The sequence below is a fragment of the Talpa occidentalis genome, unplaced genomic scaffold, assembly GCF_014898055.3.
Source record: "Talpa occidentalis isolate TD23 unplaced genomic scaffold, MPIMG_talOcc4v2.1 talOcc4.7, whole genome shotgun sequence".
Taxonomy (NCBI): domain Eukaryota; kingdom Metazoa; phylum Chordata; class Mammalia; order Eulipotyphla; family Talpidae; genus Talpa; species Talpa occidentalis.
In genome coordinates, this window is record NW_023605083.1 from 63,205,139 (window position 1) to 63,221,872 (window position 16,734).

At 37.6% G+C, this 16,734-nt stretch overlaps 1 protein-coding gene across 1 annotated transcript in view; it reads left to right on the forward strand.

Moving 5' to 3' along the window:
• Nucleotides 1-9,334, forward strand: part of UGCG (UDP-glucose ceramide glucosyltransferase) — a 28,236-nt gene extending 18,902 nt beyond the window's left edge. Inside the window, exons 2-9 of the mRNA XM_037492293.1 lie at nucleotides 111-252; nucleotides 1,185-1,287; nucleotides 1,860-1,961; nucleotides 3,593-3,705; nucleotides 6,360-6,538; nucleotides 7,513-7,599; nucleotides 8,432-8,621; nucleotides 9,085-9,334. Coding sequence (XP_037348190.1) covers nucleotides 111-252; nucleotides 1,185-1,287; nucleotides 1,860-1,961; nucleotides 3,593-3,705; nucleotides 6,360-6,538; nucleotides 7,513-7,599; nucleotides 8,432-8,621; nucleotides 9,085-9,255 — 1,087 coding nt within the window. The 3' untranslated portion in view covers nucleotides 9,256-9,334. The remainder of the gene's footprint in view (nucleotides 1-110; nucleotides 253-1,184; nucleotides 1,288-1,859; nucleotides 1,962-3,592; nucleotides 3,706-6,359; nucleotides 6,539-7,512; nucleotides 7,600-8,431; nucleotides 8,622-9,084) is intronic.
• Nucleotides 9,335-16,734: the final 7,400 nt, after the last annotated feature.

The following is a 16,734-nucleotide window of genomic DNA, read 5'->3' on the forward strand; positions in this document are numbered from 1 at the left end:
TATTTAAAAAAAAAGAATTCAATAATTTACTGATAGCTTGGTAGATACTTTATATAGACCTAGAACTTATATATTCTCCAGAAATAATCTATATTTATTTTGCTTTTTAGCCGATTACACCTCAACAAGAAGGCAACAGACAAACAGCCATATAGCAAGCTCCCGGGGGTGTCTCTTCTAAAACCGCTGAAAGGAGTAGATCCTAACCTAATCAACAACTTGGAAACATTCTTTGAACTGGATTACCCCAAAGTAAGTACAGTGGTTTACTCATTAGAAATGGACTAGATCTGACCCCATCTCTGCCCGCCTCCTTTTTCTTCGTGATAAACACATAGAAATTATGAGACTGTATCAAGTGAAGGCATTGCATGTTGGTGATGATGTCATCCTCATAACATTTGTGCTGTAGTAGTAGTGGTCACAGGCAGAAGTGACCTTGAGGAAGGGGGGAGGGGTTTTCTTTTCTGTATGTCCATTAGGTCAGAAATCCTTGTGTAAACTCCCTGGCATTAGGCATTGATAGGTGCCTGGTAGTTTGAATACAAAAGCCTTGGACCCTGAGAATCCTGTGTGGACAACAGGTAGAGAAGGCAATGCCCAGTGGTCTGAAGTGGCTGCAGGGCAGCTCAGAGACAAGGTGAGTGCCCTGGGGAATCTGACTTTTAAGCCAAATTATGGTTAGTTAGTTCTTTTCAATGAAGAATTTAGAAAGTCCCTTTAAATTTATCATAATGGAATTTGATAGATAATTTATAGAAGTTGCATGTGGTAAGGCTGAGTTTAGAGAGAAAGCTTGCTTTTTCTGTATTAGTCTTACAGTGCTAGGTACCTGGTTAGCATTTAGCTAGCAAGTCTTTAGTGATGAAGGCCATGGAGAGACTTGAGATCCTGGTTAATATCTAGGCTATGTCTATCTGGTAATAGAACTTTGGGCTCTGTCAGTCTCTTCATTATCCCTTCTGCTTGTAAACAGTCCTCTTTTCTGGAGAAGCTGCTCTCAGTTAAAGCATTTGGAATCTGAAGTGTCTTCATCCATTACAGGTCCATTATCCTCTTAACTTTTAAACTTTGTATGTACAACTGCTTGTTTTTCTTAAAGCTTTTTTGATCTATCAATAAATACTAATGAGTGATAATTTTTTTAAAGAGGTTAATTTACCTAAAATGTGTTCTTTGGCTAGTATGAAGTCCTCCTTTGTGTACAAGATCATGATGATCCAGCCATTGATGTATGCAAGAAGCTTCTTGGAAAATATCCAAATGTTGATGCTAGATTATTTATAGGTAAGTAACAAATAAATTCTACAATAATAACCATTTTGCTTGAGAAGTATTAAGAATAAGTAATCTTCTTTGCATTAATCTATAGATTAAGGTATTAGCCACCTGCTGAAGTTACTAGCATGTTTGTTTCATACATATTTATTGGAAAGTTTATATTTTTTAAAGAAATATATGTTATATGAAAACAAAAAGCACCTTTGTTTTTAAAATTTAAATAAACAGTAACAAGAAAAATTACCCCAAATCGTTTTGCTCATTAGACATGAGAGTCTATTATATTTGTTTCTTTAATATTTTTTTGTGTGTGGCCTTTATTTCATCCACTATAATAGGGAGTGAACAATAGAATTCATTTGTTATAAATTTCCAAAGATAAGTGATAGCAGTTGCTTTTTGAAGATGAACAATTTCTTTTAACTATATTATTATAACTAATAAAAAATGTAAAAAGTAATGTTAAAAAATGTTCAATTATTGTAACTATGCAAATACTTTTCTACTATATATCTGTTTAATAGAAAATATTTTCAATATTACATGAATTTTTCATTGCTCTTCCTTTAAATTTTTAGGTGGCAAAAAGGTTGGCATTAATCCTAAAATTAATAATTTAATGCCAGGATATGAAGTTGCAAAGTATGATCTTATATGGATTTGTGATAGTGGAATAAGAGGTGAGGTTTTTCCTTAAATATTTTATGAAACTATTACTTGATGATAAAATGCCCAAAACAATGTGAAAATACAATTATCCTTCCTTTTTGTTGTTCATAAAATAATTAATTTTATCATTTCATGATAATGCCAGGTTATGCTTATTAATATTTTTGGTTTGATTTTTTTGTTAGCCCAGAATGTTACATATATAAAATGTTTTCATTCTGAAGAGAAGATTCCAACTCTTAAAAATAGTCATTATCCATTATACAGTCTCTGAGCTTTATCATACATGTAATTTTTCCCTTGTTGGTATGACACGTGTGCACACATAAGCCGCTACCTCACAGAGGGACAGAAACACATATTTTACTAGACTACATACATTTATTGAAATACATACATTACTTTTAAAGATGATTTTAACAGGAAGCCTTTTATATACTTAAATTATACTTTTCATTTTTAACTGTTTCTGTGTTCTATAATATTCTGTTATATTCAGATTACCTCTGCTTTCTCAACCACACACTTTGACATTTGAGGCTGCATAATTCTTCCTGTGGGGGCTCCGACTAACCAATGGACGCAATTGTGATAATCACAGATGTCTCACACATTGCCAGAGGTCCCCTATGCAGCAGCACTGCGCCAGATATGGATTTTTATGGTCCAAATACACTTTGTTTTAGACAGTAGATTTAGTTCTCAGAGACTTGGAAGAAATAAAGGTGAAGTAGGGCTTCCCTGGTGGCGCAAGGGGTTAAGCACAGCCCTGTGAAGGTCTCCACATTCACTGCAGCAGGAGTTCGAGCCCCGGCCAGGGAGCTACCCACATGGCACAGCACACCTCTCCTGTCTCCCCGCTGTTACCCTCAGCAGTGTATATCAGTCAGTCTGCCTGTTCTGTTTCCCACTCTATCTCTGGTGAATCCTCTCGCCCTCTTGTACCTCTAATCTGTAGCCTAGTTCTTGTATGCATAAATAAATCTTAAAAAAAAAAAAAAAGTAATGTAAAATGATATAAAATGTTTCCTATTTGAAAGTGGAAAATGATTTAAAATTTTAAATTAGTTTTATATTCAAGCTTAATTAATAGAAGTATGGCTCACCTAGTTAATTGGGATCCTTACAGTCTATCACCTGATGATCAAAGATTATCTTCATTCTTACATCGTTTACTGTCCAAATCTCTGTCAGGTGTAATCTCACTTGATTTCCTTTAGCAGTTCTCTTATATAGACTATATCACATCTTCTAAGAAAATAGAGGCTCATTTCCTGTGGCTGGAGAACTGAGAGCCACAATTTTCTGTTCCTGTAAACTTTACCCTTTCTACTAGGACACATTGTCTATTATTCTAGTTTGGAGGTTCTGATATGGGGTAACGTTTTCAAACTATATCCTGCTTCTGGCACATATTAGTTATATAGCAGCCTGAAAATATACAGAGTGCATCAACTTAAGAATTGTGCCTTTTTGCAATTTTGAGATTCATGTTATTAGTTCCAAATGTAAACATTTTTAAAAATACTATTTAAGCAAGAATTTAGTAACAACCCAATATATTTTCTATTAGTGAACATTATACTAAAAATGATGTTTTCTTACTAGCTCTTAACCTATTTTTTTTTCTTTTTTATTACAGTAATTCCAGATACACTCACTGACATGGTTAACCAAATGACAGAGAAAGTAGGCTTAGTTCATGGACTGCCTTATGTAGCAGACAGACAGGGCTTTGCTGCCACGTTAGAACAGGTAAGTCTGGTGATCATAAAAAAATCTTGTTTGCAGAAACCTAACCTCCCAGAAGCTTGAGATTTTTCTAAGCCTAAGGTTTGGGAGGAGCTCTCTGAAATTATGCTTGTCCGTTTTAACCCGCTGGGTTCTGGAATAGTCAAGGTGAGAGTAATTGTTTTCATTTGTGAGGGAATTCTGGGGCCCCTGGAATCACTCCCATCTGTGCTTGCTGCAGTGAGCCACCAGCATGGAAATGGCGTGTGGTCTCATTACCTGCGGAACATACTGTTAGGTTCATTTTTCTGTGGGTCTCACCCTCACTTCTAGAGTTGAGCTTTAAACTGTTGACTTTAGTAAAAGTTCATGTTGTGTAGTGGTTTCAAAAATACAATCTGAAGAGAATTCTTTAAATATCTTAGAGTTTTTCAAATACACAAAAAAGAAAGTCACTATAAAATTCATTTGATTTTCTTGTAATACAGATTTCTAGTAATTATCTCAGAAACTTATTTTACGTATTCCATGTTTTCTCTTCAATTTACTGTGTGTAGAAAATTATAAATGATCAGAAAATATAAGGTGAAAAAAAAAACCCACCCATAATCCCACCAACTCGAAGTTTCTGTTTTTATGTGGAGGTATGAATTGGTACTCTCCAAATTATATAGTTATTTAAACAACTGACAAATAATTTTAAAAAGTTAAGTTTTTTTGTTTTTATTTAGTATTTTTGTACTTTGGATCCTTTTTTTCCCGTATGTACCTTTTAAAAAAGGAAATTGAGATAGTATTCTAAAACAGTGAGAATCTCACTTTGTTTACTTCATAAGCTTTTTCCTCATATCATTAATACATTTTTATAAAAGTAATTTTGAGCAGCTGTAAGACAGTATCAACATGTATGTACTATATACCTAGAAGGAAACGTGTGTTAAAAGCTCTAAGGGAAGGTTGTATGATTTCAGTCCTTAAATACTTTTGCATATCTGCATTTATATTCTCTTGAACTGCAATCTTATGGCTGACACAGTGTCTATTTCACTTATAAGCTGAAGGGTATAAAGGTACATTGTTGGGCCTCTCTGGTGGTGCAAGGGGTTAAGACACAACCTATGAAGTTGTCTGTAGCCACTGCAGCACGAGTTCAATCCCGGGCCAGGGTGATAGCCACACGGCACAGCAGACCTCTCCTGTCTTGCCCACTGCTCCCCTCAGCAGTGTATTTCAGTCATTCTGCCTGTTCCGTTCCCCACTCTGCCTCTGGTGAATCCTCTCACCCCCCACGCCTTTGGCCTGTACCCTAGTTCTTGTATGCATATATCTTTTTGAAAAAAAAGTCCTAGAAATCTAATTTCCCCTTTTTTAAAAAAAAAAAAGTACATTGTTGAAACTTGCATTTATACTTTGGTAGTTTGAACCGGTGAACTCTTTCTTTTTTTTAAAGATTTATTTATCTGTGCATATAAGAACTGGGGTGTAGGTCAGAGGTACAGGGGGTGAGAGGATTCATCAGAGACAGAGTGGGGAGCATATCAGGCAGATTAACTGAAATGCACTGCTGAAGGGAGCAGCAGGCGAGACAGGTGAGGTCTGCTGCGCCATGTGGGTTAGTTCCCTGGCTGGGGACCGTGGCTGGCGATAGCTTGATAATAATGCTGAGACTTAACCCTTTGCACCACCAGGGAGGCCATCATGAACTCTTAATATTGCCCATAAATCTAGTCAACTCAGATACCAGAGCTTTTGCTTAGTGAAAGAAACTCTGGGTATTTGCTTTAAAATAAAATACTTCCTATTCTTACATGCCACATTGTGTTTTTGTCTTAGGGAGATCCAAGTTTGTTTATCAGTCAATGATAAACATCTCCCAGGTGTTGAGGTTTAATGTCCAGAGGTCTCTCTCTGCCATGTATAAGAATAAATGGAAATAGAACACAGCAGTTATTTCAGTCTGCGAAGAAATTCCAGGATCCCTATTTACAGTCTCTAGTCCCACCTAATTCTTAAGGCCTCACTTAATAATTGCATTTGGTATTAGGATGTGTTCTTCTGATCTTAGAAATTTGGTTCAATTGAACCCCACAAACACCATCGCTTCCTTGAAGTTCAGACATAGAGTAGGTAGCACGAATTATATTCTTATTTGTCCCTTGTAAATCTCTTGTTCTACTGTATGTATGTGGTGCCTACCATTGAGGACAATCATTGCTCCCTATTTCAATTGAAAAATGCAGCATCTCTAAGATTTAAATAATATATAGGGTTGTGTCTAGTAAGTTGGGTAATAACCATCTTTTTCTGTCAAAATATGTTAATATTTTACATATCAATGAGTGATATTTTAAACTTATTTACATCCAAATTAAATATTACTTGGATAAATATTTTAATCTTGCAGATTTAGGGTAGATAATATTTATTTGAGAATAGAATATGCTTTTCCCTCCTAGAAGTAAATATTTTTTGTAATGGCGATAATAACGAAAGGAGTCAGTCAGATAAATTACTGACCAGCTACTATATACATCAACACAATTTTGCACCACTTTTTATTCAGGTAGTTAGTGTAAGAACAATAGGCTATTCACTCAATCATACTTAAAGGAAATTCATTAGGAAAAAGAGTTACATTTAGCATAAAATTCTAATTGTACATGTTTTTACTTGGGCAGGTATATTTTGGAACTTCCCATCCAAGATCCTATATCTCTGCCAATGTAACTGGTTTCAAGTGTGTGACGGGAATGTCTTGTTTAATGAGAAAGGATGTGTTAGATCAAGCAGGAGGGCTTATAGCCTTTGCTCAGTATATTGCTGAAGATTATTTTATGGCCAAAGCAATAGCTGACCGGTAAGTAAATGTAATTAGCTTATATTTTTAAGACGTAGTTTCTGTTGGTTTATTCTGTTTAAGTGCATGGGTTAAGGGCTGTTTTGTTTTATCTCTGGCTAAGTAGCACAGAGTAAGTTAACATTTTTAGAAAGATAATTCTTGTTACTCACAGATTTGTACTAATACAGCAAATAAATACCCTGAATACATTATTCACATTAATGTCGTTTGGAGTGATTACAAGGAAACTTCTCTGTGATTGTAAATTTTCATTATTATGAATGTAAATTTCTATGTGTTTCAGAAGAATTAAAAGTGTCAGTGTAGTCATAAGCCAGAAGGTAAAAACCTAAAGAATAAGATTCTAAATTTTGGGATTTGTTAGAAGATTTTTTGGTGCTCATTTGGAAAACCACTCAGTGATTCATATGGTTGATTTAACATCTATACCAAAATGATACCTATTTACTTTTTAAAAGGGAACATTGCCTTGTGTGATAATTTACTAAAGATGTGATTTTAAAAATTAAAGTGGGTTTTCAAATTCATTCATGATGCCATTGCTGTGGTTCCTGGTTTCATACCATCTCCCACAAGATAGATACATAATGCTTCTTTGTGTTTGTGCTTCTTGTGTTTGAATATGTTTCTGTCTACTCACAGAGGTGAATAGGTAAGTAGTAACCAGAGACTAAACTATAAATATAGAACCCTATCTGCTTAGTACTTCCAGCATGCCTGTAAGTTTTGTTAACCTTTGACTCAGGTTGTAGTTTCTTCCAGCTCATGGCTGGTACTCTCCTGGGCCGATGTAATAGCTAAAACATCTGGAAAGGATGGTATACCTTAAGGGGGGGTGCCGATCTGAGGATTCGACTTGCCCTGAACCACAGGAGATTGCTTGCTCTTCACAGTGATGAGTAAATGCATAACCAGTCAGACTCGCGTGTGTTCATCATCACAGCTCATTTTATAATTGTCTTAATTCTCAGAGGCTGGAGGTTTGCGATGTCGACTCAAGTTGCAATGCAAAACTCTGGCTCATACTCAATTTCTCAGTTTCAGTCCAGAATGATCAGGTAGGTCAACTGGCATTCTTTTTATTCTTTGTTAAAAGGATGGTGGGGGTGGGGTGGGGTGGGCAGGAATGTTTACATGGGCTAACTTGGTTAAAGAAAAATCTAAAGGTCAGTTTTTCAGTTACAGAAAAGAGTTTGGCTATTGTATTAAAATAAATTTAATTTCTAAATATGTTCTTTGTCATGTAACAATAAAAGCATTAAGAAAATAAACAGAGGGTCAGACAAAACCAAACTAATCACGACCCCTTGAAATCTGAGCATAGAGTTGAGGTTACTGGAAGGCAAGGATGGAGAGCAGTGTGGATAGGGAACCCACTGGACCATGGTGGGGAAGTAAGAGTCCTTTGGTGGTGGTATGATGGGTGTGGTGTGGTATCATACACCTGAAGAGGGGTGAATCCTGTACCTCTGAATCATGCATTTTTGTGGACCAATGTTACCTCAAAAGGTTTTTAAAAACACAAAGATGTGGAAACTTTGAATTTTTTTATATGCCAGTTTCTTTAATTTTTAATTAATTTGAGGTAACATTGATTCCCATCACTATATGATTCAGAGAAATAGGTTTTCAACTCAGATGTTACATGTCAGTCTTCATTTTCTATCTTTCTACATTTTGGATTTTATAATCTTTATTCCTCAGGGTGTATTCCCTACAAATGAATGTATAGACTTTTTATAGGCTAAATAAACATTTTTAAAAGGTTTCATTAAATACTCCTTAGAGAGAAGGGCCTTTATGTAACAGCTAAAATGCCGATCATTTTGGGAAAAAATTAACTCGACTTGAGACCAAGCTGTTATTGAAAGAACTTTTTTTTTTTTTTAGGTGGACCAAATTGCGGATCAACATGCTTCCTGCTACGATAATTTGTGAGCCAATTTCAGAATGCTTTGTCGCCAGTTTAATTATCGGATGGGCAGCCCACCATGTATTCAGATGGGATATTATGGTATTTTTCATGTGTCATTGCCTGGCATGGTTTATATTTGACTACATTCAACTCAGGGGTGTCCAGGTATGTGGGTAAAGATTGGCAGTCACTTGGTGGAACTGAAACATATTTTAATTGAGTAAAGATTGAAGAAAATCTATCTGAACCATTTCTCAGCTTCTCACTGAAGGTTATTGTGAAGTGTGAACATTAATTTCCTAGCAGAATATGAATACAAAACTCGACTTGATTTTCAACTTTAAGTTGGTGATGTAATCACTTTTCTTAAGGCTCAGAAAGAATGATAACAAGCAAATCTAGTATCCAAACTCATAATATGTTAGGATAGTATTCACTTTAATGCTGCTTCTACTCACTCATAACTAACATTTTCATAACCCATGTAGCAAGGCAGTTAAATTACCTAAAGAAACAGGCTTGATTTTATAGGGTATGTTTAAGCAGAGTGAAATTGGAGAATTTCACTTTTTAACTTGTCCTTAGTCTGGCAGTCAGTATATCAAATTTCTTTGTTTTCAATTCCTAGGGCGGTACACTGTGTTTTTCAAAACTTGATTATGCAGTCGCTTGGTTCATCCGTGAGTCCATGACAATATACATTTTTTTGTCGGCATTATGGGACCCTACTATAAGCTGGAGAACTGGTCGCTACAGATTACGCTGTGGAGGTACAGCAGAGGAAATCCTAGATGTATAACTACAGCTTTGTGACTGTACATAAAGAAAAAAAGAGAAGTATTATAAATTATGTTTATATAAATGCTTTTAAAGATCTACCTTCAGTAGTTTTATCACATGTATGTTTTGTTATCTGTTCTTTAATTTATTTTGCATGGCACTTGCATCTGTGAAAAAAAAAAAAAAACACACATCTGTAGTCTTGGCCAAATAGTACACTTTATTTTGTGGAAGTAGAGAAACAAGAGACTCAGTTCTAGGAACCTGGGTTTGGTTTTTGTTGTTGTTTGTTTATTTTTTTAAAAATAAATATATATAGATATATAGCTATAAATGCTCTGCAGCAGACACTATGACAGTATCCTTCAGTAGAGAAAGTTTCTTATTTGTGAGTACGCTCTTTTGGATCATATACAGGATGACAGTGGTTTTGTTTTGGGGTTTAGAAAAAACTGGAAGGGAATGACTTCTGTCTAAAGTGAATGGTATCATGCAGTGAACAGCCCACACTGGAGGTACTAACTGGGAAACTTTTTCATGCTCTATGCCTACCTCTTGTAGTTGTTGCAGAGCAAATATACATTGTAATAAGGTAGCTAGGCCTTGCAAAAACAAATGGAAAAACTTTAAACATAATAATAATAATAATAAAAGAGCTGGAGTCTAGTATTTATATGAATCTGTGAGAGATATTTTTTGGTCTCACTGCAATGAACCAAAAGTAGTTGAGTTTGGTTTTTAATTGTAGCTATGTCCTGAAGGCATCTTTTGACCAACTCACGTTGGTTCTGTCTTGAACCATTGTTAATCACTGTGCTGGTAAATCTTTCCTTCCCTCCTCCTCACCTGACCCACCCCATCTTCCTTAACCCTTTTTTGGGGGTGGGGGGGGTAGTTTTGTTTTAGTGTGAGTGGATGTTTTGATAGCTGTGAGAAAAAATGCATTTCAGACACATTTCACACATGAGCTATTTTCTTACACAGTACGTCTTATTATTAAAAAGAATGTAATTTCATGATACAGGTATTTAATATCTTTTTTAAGCAAGTCAATATTCTAGCCATCAATAAATAAATTACAGTAGAGTATTAAGAGGGGACAAGATAAGTTTTACTCTTAAAATTGATCAGTATCAAACTAAGTCTACTGTGTGTGTTTTTTTTTTTCCCAATTTTGTTTTTACTATTACGGTTAGTCTAGTCTTATTTAAATTGGATTTTTGTATTCCAGTTTGTACAACAAGATAGACTAGATCAGTGCTAGTTATAAATGCATGCTGATTTCACTCCTCTCCCCATCATGCCGCTGAGCTGCCTGTCAGGTTGTGCTTATCTTGTGGTGAACTGGACTTGTTTTTGGTGTTGTTTTCAATAGGCAAAAATATAAGGGACAGTGCATAAGCCTTTCATTTTCCTTATAGTGGAGTTTTTCCTCTTTCTTCAGAACTGGATGGCATGCCATCCATGTGAACGCCTGCTGCGAGGCTGGCGCTGGCTGAATGGTAGCTTTGCATCCTGAGTTTCTACAGTCTCCATGTCAAAGCATAAGGTGTAGCATATTAGCAATAATGTATTTATAGAAAAGGACACTTTTTCACTCACTGAGCCAATTCATTTAATTGTCTAATGACTATATACTTAGTTTAAATTGCAATATATCTAATAGTGTGTATATACTCGATATACACATTATATATAAGCCTCTCCCTGGGCCAAACTGCTTTTTTTTTTTCTTTTTGCCTTATGATGAATCTGTTTGAAGGGCATTTTCTTCTTGAACAAAGGCTTGGATGCATACTCCTGTCTATGTGAAATGGGTAGTATTGTTCCCTGAGGAAGGTTGCACAGTAAAAACCAGTCTGGTTGTGACCCACGATGTATTTATATTTTCAATTACTATTATACAGATTAAATTTTGCTGACCATGTTTGTCATTTGTTTGGTTTGTTTGATGAAGTTTGGTTGATGCCATCCTATGCACTGCTGAAGTGGTGAAGCCTTGCGTATTAGCTCTTTGCTGATCTCCGTATGGGCAGTGCAGCGACAAAACCAAAATGGCTGGACAGACTTCTTGTGTCTTGTAAATATTAAAAAAAGACTGTTCTGTATGTGTGTTTTATGTGGTAGTGTGGAATATTTCCTTAAAATGAAGGTTCACTTAAGCAGAGTGAGTGAGTCTTTGTTTAGCAAGTTTAGAACAATGATAAAATGGTAAGAAATAATATAAAAATTGAAGAAGGTCTCACAACAAAACCAATAACAGTCCAAATTTAATTGTCTATTTAAAAATCTAACAAGTATCTGGAATATACCATGTTTTTATTATTTAAAATCATGTCTTAAGTTTTTGTTGAAAAATAAAAATTTGAATACAATAAAAACATTAGCAATAATGTGTTTTGTTGACACTCTTTCCTTTTATATTTATGTAAATAATTAACATGTTCCGCCTCTCACATCAGAATTATTAAAAGAATTCTATCAAGTGTAATTCTTGAAATCTTCCTTTTTACCTGTGCTCTAGGTAGACTTAAGATTTTAAGTTGGACTTCTCTGTTGGTTGTGCCTTAGAATCACTTGGAGAACTTTTTAAAAATACAGCTGCCTGGACCCTGCCCACAAGATTCTGAATTTTATTATAATATTTTGGAGTGAGGCCTGAACTCACTATTGTTTTGTGCAGGCTGATCAATAATGTCAGCACAGTTGTGAAGCACTGACCAATAATAAGATGCAGTGGGTGGGGGCGGGGACCTCCCTAGTGGTGCAGAGGTTAAAGTCTCAGCACTATCAAGCTGTCGCCAGCCACTGTGGCCTGAATTCCATCCCCCATCAGGGAGCTAATGCACATGGTGCAGCAGAACTCTCCTGTCTCGCCCACTGCTCCCCTCTGCAGTGTATCTCAGTAGATCCGCCTATTCTGCTCCCCACTGTCTCTGGCGAACCTTCTCACCGCCCTGGCCTACACGCCAGTTCTTCTAGGCCAAAAAAAAAAAAAGAAAAGAAAAGATGCAGTGACCCCTTTGTCCTCTTCACAACCCAAACCAAACTTCTAAATCTTAACACTGCTAGAAAAGGCAGACCCAAGGTAAGGAGTGGATTGCTTTGCTGCTGGAGAATGCACCCCACACGCTGGATTCCCAGGCCTGTTTATTACCAGCCCATGACAGCAGTGTCCTCTTAACCAGAGAGCAGATTTCAGGGGAGCAAGAACCAAAGAGGGTCTAGCTGTAGCCTGTCAGAGGCTCCACTCCTAGCACCCCACCCTGTCAACAAGCTCATTCCCCCTAGTTTATTAAGTATAACTTCTAACCCCAAAGTTTAAGAAATGATCAACAAAATGTCAACCCACTGTGAATGCTGTGATCACCCGAGTTAGGTGAACAGTTGCTGGCAGAACCAGGAGTGGCCCCTGTAAATGTCAGGATCCAGTGCTGTTATTCCACTTTATCTTGTTTAAGGTTCTCCCTGTAACAGCTTTAAACTTTGTTATAAACACTACAATGAAAAAACATAGTTTTAGTAGCCATCTATATGCCAACTCAAAAGTTGTTCAAGAGAACCATATCCACACCTACAGAACAAGCATGTAAATTATAAAGCTATTGAAGGTACAATGCTTTCCATACATTATTTGATAGAGAAGATTAATGCATACCACGAGATGGTGTCTACCTGGATGGAAATAGTTCAGACTTCCTGCTAAGATTTCTTAGGTTATCGTGTTTGAATTATTTATTCATTTCAACTTCAAGTTTATGGCTACATCAACTTTGAAAGAAAACACTGCACAGTGATAAACAGTTATCCTGCAGAACAGCACAGATATGCATTTAATTGACTGATTTAAAATATTAGTATCTGCAAGACAGTTTAAATCACTTTCTCAACACTTTTTGTTTTTTGTTTTTTTAAAGATTTATTTATTTATGTACACAAGCACGCGGGAGAGTGAGAGAATTCACCAGAGCCAGAGCGGGGAGCAGAGCAGGCAGAAGGACCCAAGTACACTGCTGAGGGGAGCAGCGGGCGGCAGGAGAGGTCTGCGCGCCATGTGGGACCCTCACTGGCAGCCGGGGATTGAACCGGCGCTGCAGAGGCTGCAGGCAGCTTCGCAGCCCAGCGCTCAACCGCTGTGCCACTGGGGAAGGCCCACTTTCTCAACACTTCGTAAAAACAAACCAAAAAAATTGCATTTTTAAGAACTTATTAAGCAGTTAGCTGCCTGAGGACCAAAATATGCTAAGCTCTTTGCGTCCTGGGTGAGATTGGCAGAGACTGACTGACTGTGGAGTAGTTTAATGTGGTTATGCTATTTAGACTATTAGTCATCAAGACATCTGTGCTAACAGCATGGACTTGTAATTATCTAAACAATTTGAGGATATTTCTACCCAGGACTGGAGGGAATCTGGACCACTCTCCCCTGGTGCCTCCACACCTGCCCGTGTCACCTTGGTTTTGCTTTGCTTCCTTACCTGGTTTCCAGCACCAAGCCAGCCAAGGGAGCATAGACAGGATGGAGAAGTTCAGAGGCTGCTGATGCAGTTTGTGAACATAGGCAAGAACTGTGTTCAGGAGCGTGGGCTTGGGCATCATTTATTTCCTTTGAGGTGATAGTTGAAGAAGTGAATGTAATTAGGATGGAGAGTGAGATAGGCTAAGGGCAGAATCTCAGGGGACCTACTTAGAGGATACAGTGGGAGAACAGCATCCAGGAGCAGACAATGCCAGATAAGGGGTCAGATGGAGCCTCTTGGTGACTGGGGCTCTGGACAGCTCATCTCATCTTCCTGTGCCTGTTTGGAACTATATACACTGGGGAATAGTAAAGCACCTCTTGAGGGGGTAAAGTGAAGTAGATGATGGGGTGCATCAAAAGCAAAAAGATGGCTAGTTAACTTTTCCTTTCAAAGAAGAAAGTGGTAGTAAAAGGAGTGCCACAGGTGACGTGGAAAGAGATTTCAAGAAGGAGCTGGTCGAGAGAGGGGTCGTGGGCAGGGAGGGCTGAGAAGAGGCTGGTTCCCTGCAGTGTCCCATGGTATTGGCCTGGTCCACTGGGCCTTGTCTGGGATAACGATGGGCGATGCATCAGCATGCGAAGACTATGACTCTTTATACACAATGTCTTATTTTACACTTTTTCTTCAGTGGAAGAAAGGGGTGGGACTTTCAGATAGAGCCAGAAATTGCTCCTGGACCTGAGTAGCCATCTGGCTTTTGTGCCAGGAGAAATGTTTTAAGAATGGTGGCTTCTAGAAAGCCAGTTTATAGAGTAAAAGGAGCAGAAATCACAGTACTTGGGTTTAAGGAGGATGTGAAGAAAAATGAAAGCCATGGGACAAGCTATTCAGAAACTGCAACAATGGTGCATTTTCTACCCAGGACCCAGCAGTCCTAGACTAAAGAAGAATGATGAATTAAAGATAGAAGTCAGAAACAGATGATAAGGGCCATTTTTATTCCCAATTGTGCACTCCCATGGCTTTATCCTAAATCAATCTCCCTGTGCTATAGTGGGCAGCCAATTAGCAGTTCTGGGCTCCCCAGTCTTAGCCACAGTCTGTACCTTTATATTTTGCTTATTTATTTGCTTATTTTTCTGTTTTGTCTGTATTGACCTAGAGGTTAGTCTCAAACATTGGCTTTTATACCCCAAGCTCCTTAGCGTTACTCAAGGTCAAAGCTTGTCCTTCTCTTGCACTTCTCATCTTATCCCATTATCTCTGCCCGCACAACCCCCTTCCACCCCATCCACCCCTGCCCCATGGCTCTGTTCTCCGAATTGAACCAGAGCCTCCTTGTTCTCATGCAACGTTCTTCTCCCGCCCTCTGTGCTTTCTGTGCCTATTGGGGTCCTCCGTGCTTTTACCTCCTATTCACATGCAGTCCAGGCCCTCTCCCGAGTCAGGCATTTTACATCATCTCTGCAAGTTATTTCTACCTTTCTAAAGACCTGGACTCGGTAGTCATTTGGTCGTCATTTTTGTGCCCTCTTCTGTCTTCCATCCTCCTTGTCCTCCAGTGGTTTCACATCACAGTCATGTAGTAAATGTTTATTCTTGATAGTCAAGGAGAAGCTCTTCTTCATTCTGGTTCAAATATCATTTAACACCTTTATCCACCTGCTCGAGGTATTGGCAGTGCAATGGCTATTTCATGTTCCGCCTCTGCTTAACAAAAGGATTTCTCTTCATGTGAGTAAAGCACTCAGTTTTTCTTCATCCTTCTGGAATTTTCTAACTCTATTTTCTCTTTTGCTTTGAGAAACTAAATGGTTATTGGAAAAAATCAGAGGTGACCAAGGTAAATATTCTCACCAACATCCTGTAATACAAGTCTATTTTGAATCATAAAAATAGTGTATATTGACTATAGAAGATCTGAAACCAAATGACTACAAGTACTCCTAGGTATATACCCAAGAAAATTTAAAGGAGGAAACAGACCCACCCAAACACATTCCATGAATGTTCTGCACATTTTTCATTACAGCCAGAAAGTGGAAACGGCTCAAATGTCCATCAGCTCATAATGGGGATAGATGAAATTGAGTTGTCTGTACAATGGAATATTAAGCCCACAAAAAGGAACGCAGTATTGATAACCACCACACCACAGCCTTGAAAACATCCTGTGAAGCAAAAGAAGCCAAATACAAAAGACCATATAGTGTGTGATTTCCCTCATATTAAATGTCTAGAGTATGCAGGGAGAATAGTGGCTGCAGGGGGATGGGAAGACCAGGGAGTGACTCTTAACAGAGACAGATGAGGTTTCTTTCCAGACAAGGTTTCATTTCCAGTGATGAAAATGTTTTGCCTTTACATACCGGTAGGTGTTGCACCATCTCACAAAGGTATTAAAAACCACTGAATTGTACACTTTACAAGTGTACAGTGTGAATTTATATTTCAACTTTTTAAAATAAAGGAAATATTAAAAATCACTGTTAGGTATTACTTCCTTCTGGTCTTCTAACACATTACTGAAAATCTTTCCAGAGGGTGGGTGTAACTGCTCATTGCTTGTTAGAACTCCGCACTGCTATTTTCTAAATCTTTCTAAATTTTATATAGAAAGAGTGAAACTCATACATCTCTTTTTAACTAAATAAAACAATTTTCATTACCAAGCCCTCTTCTAAAACTGTTGAATTTAGGGTGTTTCCTCAAGACAGAAGGGAAGGTTTAGAAATAATTGGTTAGCATGTGGGCAGCACAATGGCCCTCGCCAGAGCTTCCCTTAAAGAGCAGTCCCCCCAAATGTGACTTCCCTCCCTTTTGCAGAAACAAAACCATTTCCAGCTTTGAAGTAACAGTATTTTGTGATTATGTATACATATGCATTTCTGAAATAAAGCTCACTTGAGACCTATGGATATTGCTTCTTCAATACATTCCTCAACTTGATCTGCTAGTGCTTTATTCATTCTAGTGCCAGCAAGCACAGGGGAGATTCTTTATTGATTGGGGCAGATGGATAAAGGAGATACTAG